Source organism: Trypanosoma equiperdum (genome assembly GCF_001457755.1).
Source record: "Trypanosoma equiperdum strain OVI genome assembly, contig: ctg_638, whole genome shotgun sequence".
Taxonomy (NCBI): Eukaryota; Euglenozoa; class Kinetoplastea; order Trypanosomatida; family Trypanosomatidae; genus Trypanosoma; species Trypanosoma equiperdum.
In genome coordinates, this window is record NW_027124574.1 from 2,430 (window position 1) to 3,660 (window position 1,231).

At 40.9% G+C, this 1,231-nt stretch overlaps 1 protein-coding gene across 1 annotated transcript; it reads left to right on the forward strand.

Annotated features, from left to right (window-relative positions):
• Window positions 1–158: 158 nt before the first annotated feature.
• On the forward strand, window positions 159–905 carry TEOVI_000297600 (Trypanosome variant surface glycoprotein C-terminal domain containing protein, putative; the record flags this gene model as incomplete). The annotated part of the gene is made up of 1 exon (XM_067225966.1): window positions 159–905. The coding sequence occupies one exon, from the start codon at window positions 159–161 to the stop codon at window positions 903–905; it is 747 nt and encodes a 248-aa protein (XP_067082067.1).
• Window positions 906–1,231: the final 326 nt, after the last annotated feature.

Below are 1,231 nucleotides of genomic sequence, written 5' to 3' on the forward strand. Positions count from 1 at the left end.
GAGACAGCGGATGCTCGCCAGGACAAACAAACGCACCTTTTGCCACCGCTATAAACGGCTGCAGCAACGCCAGCGGACATGCGATTGCAGCAACGGCAACCGCAAAAGCCAAAATCGACCACGGCACAACAGTTAAAGTCTTTAACCCGGAGAAGCAAATGCAGGAATGCGCAACGCAGCCGTCGGAACCCAACGGGGAAACAGCATTTTTAACCAAGCTTGGGAAAGCAATTTGTGAAGCTCTCATCACAGGTGCAGAAACTGTAGAGACACTAAGCGACGCCAACGGAAATAAGCTAAGCGGCGACGACTTGATCCCAAACGCCGTACGGAACTGCGGCGCGGCATTTTATAACATAGACAAGCCTTCGGACTCAGCATCAAACAAAGAATTTGTCAACTATTTAAAAACCAGATACAGCGACACGACCAAGGTGTTCAAACAAACTTTCGGCACCAACGCCGGCACAACCCATGTGGCACTGCGCCCAGCGGACAAAACAGACAACAAGCCTATCAATCACACAACAACACCCGAACAGCAGGCCGCGGTTCTAAGCAATAGCGAAGGGGAGAGAATCAAAAATGAAGTCGAATCCGAAAAGGAAAATACAGTCACTGCTTCTGCAGTAGATTTCAAAACAACAGAAGAAAAATGCGAGGGTAAACCGCATGGAGAGTGCAAAGAGGAAGATGGCTGCGAATTCAAAGTTGGGGAGTGTAAAGTTAAAGAGGGAGTGAAAGCGGAAGAAAAGAAAGAGGAGAGATGTGCAGGGAAAGGAGAGAAAGAATGTAAGGCTCCGGGTTGCAAATTGGAAGATGAAATGTGCAAATGTTTTTCCATTATGGTAAAGGAACACTTTGCCATGATGGTTTCTGCATTTATGAGTTTGGTAGCATTTTAAAATATTCTTCCTGAATTTTATGAAATTTTTTAAATACTACCATTTAGAGAAAATTCTCTATAATTAATAAACATACTAAGATTTGAGATAATTTAACGCTGTTTGAAAAGAAAAAGAAATTGATGAAATTTGAGGATTAGAAAATGTAAAAATTTGATATGAAAGTGGCATGTTGATGTAAAATAGTAGACTTATATGGTATAAAGAATTAGTAACATTTTTATTTGGTTCATTTTGTTAATCTTGTTGAAAGTGATGTAATTTATGGTTATAATAGCAATAGTAAAGGTAGAAGAGTGTTATAAAAGTGTGTGTAAGCGAATTTT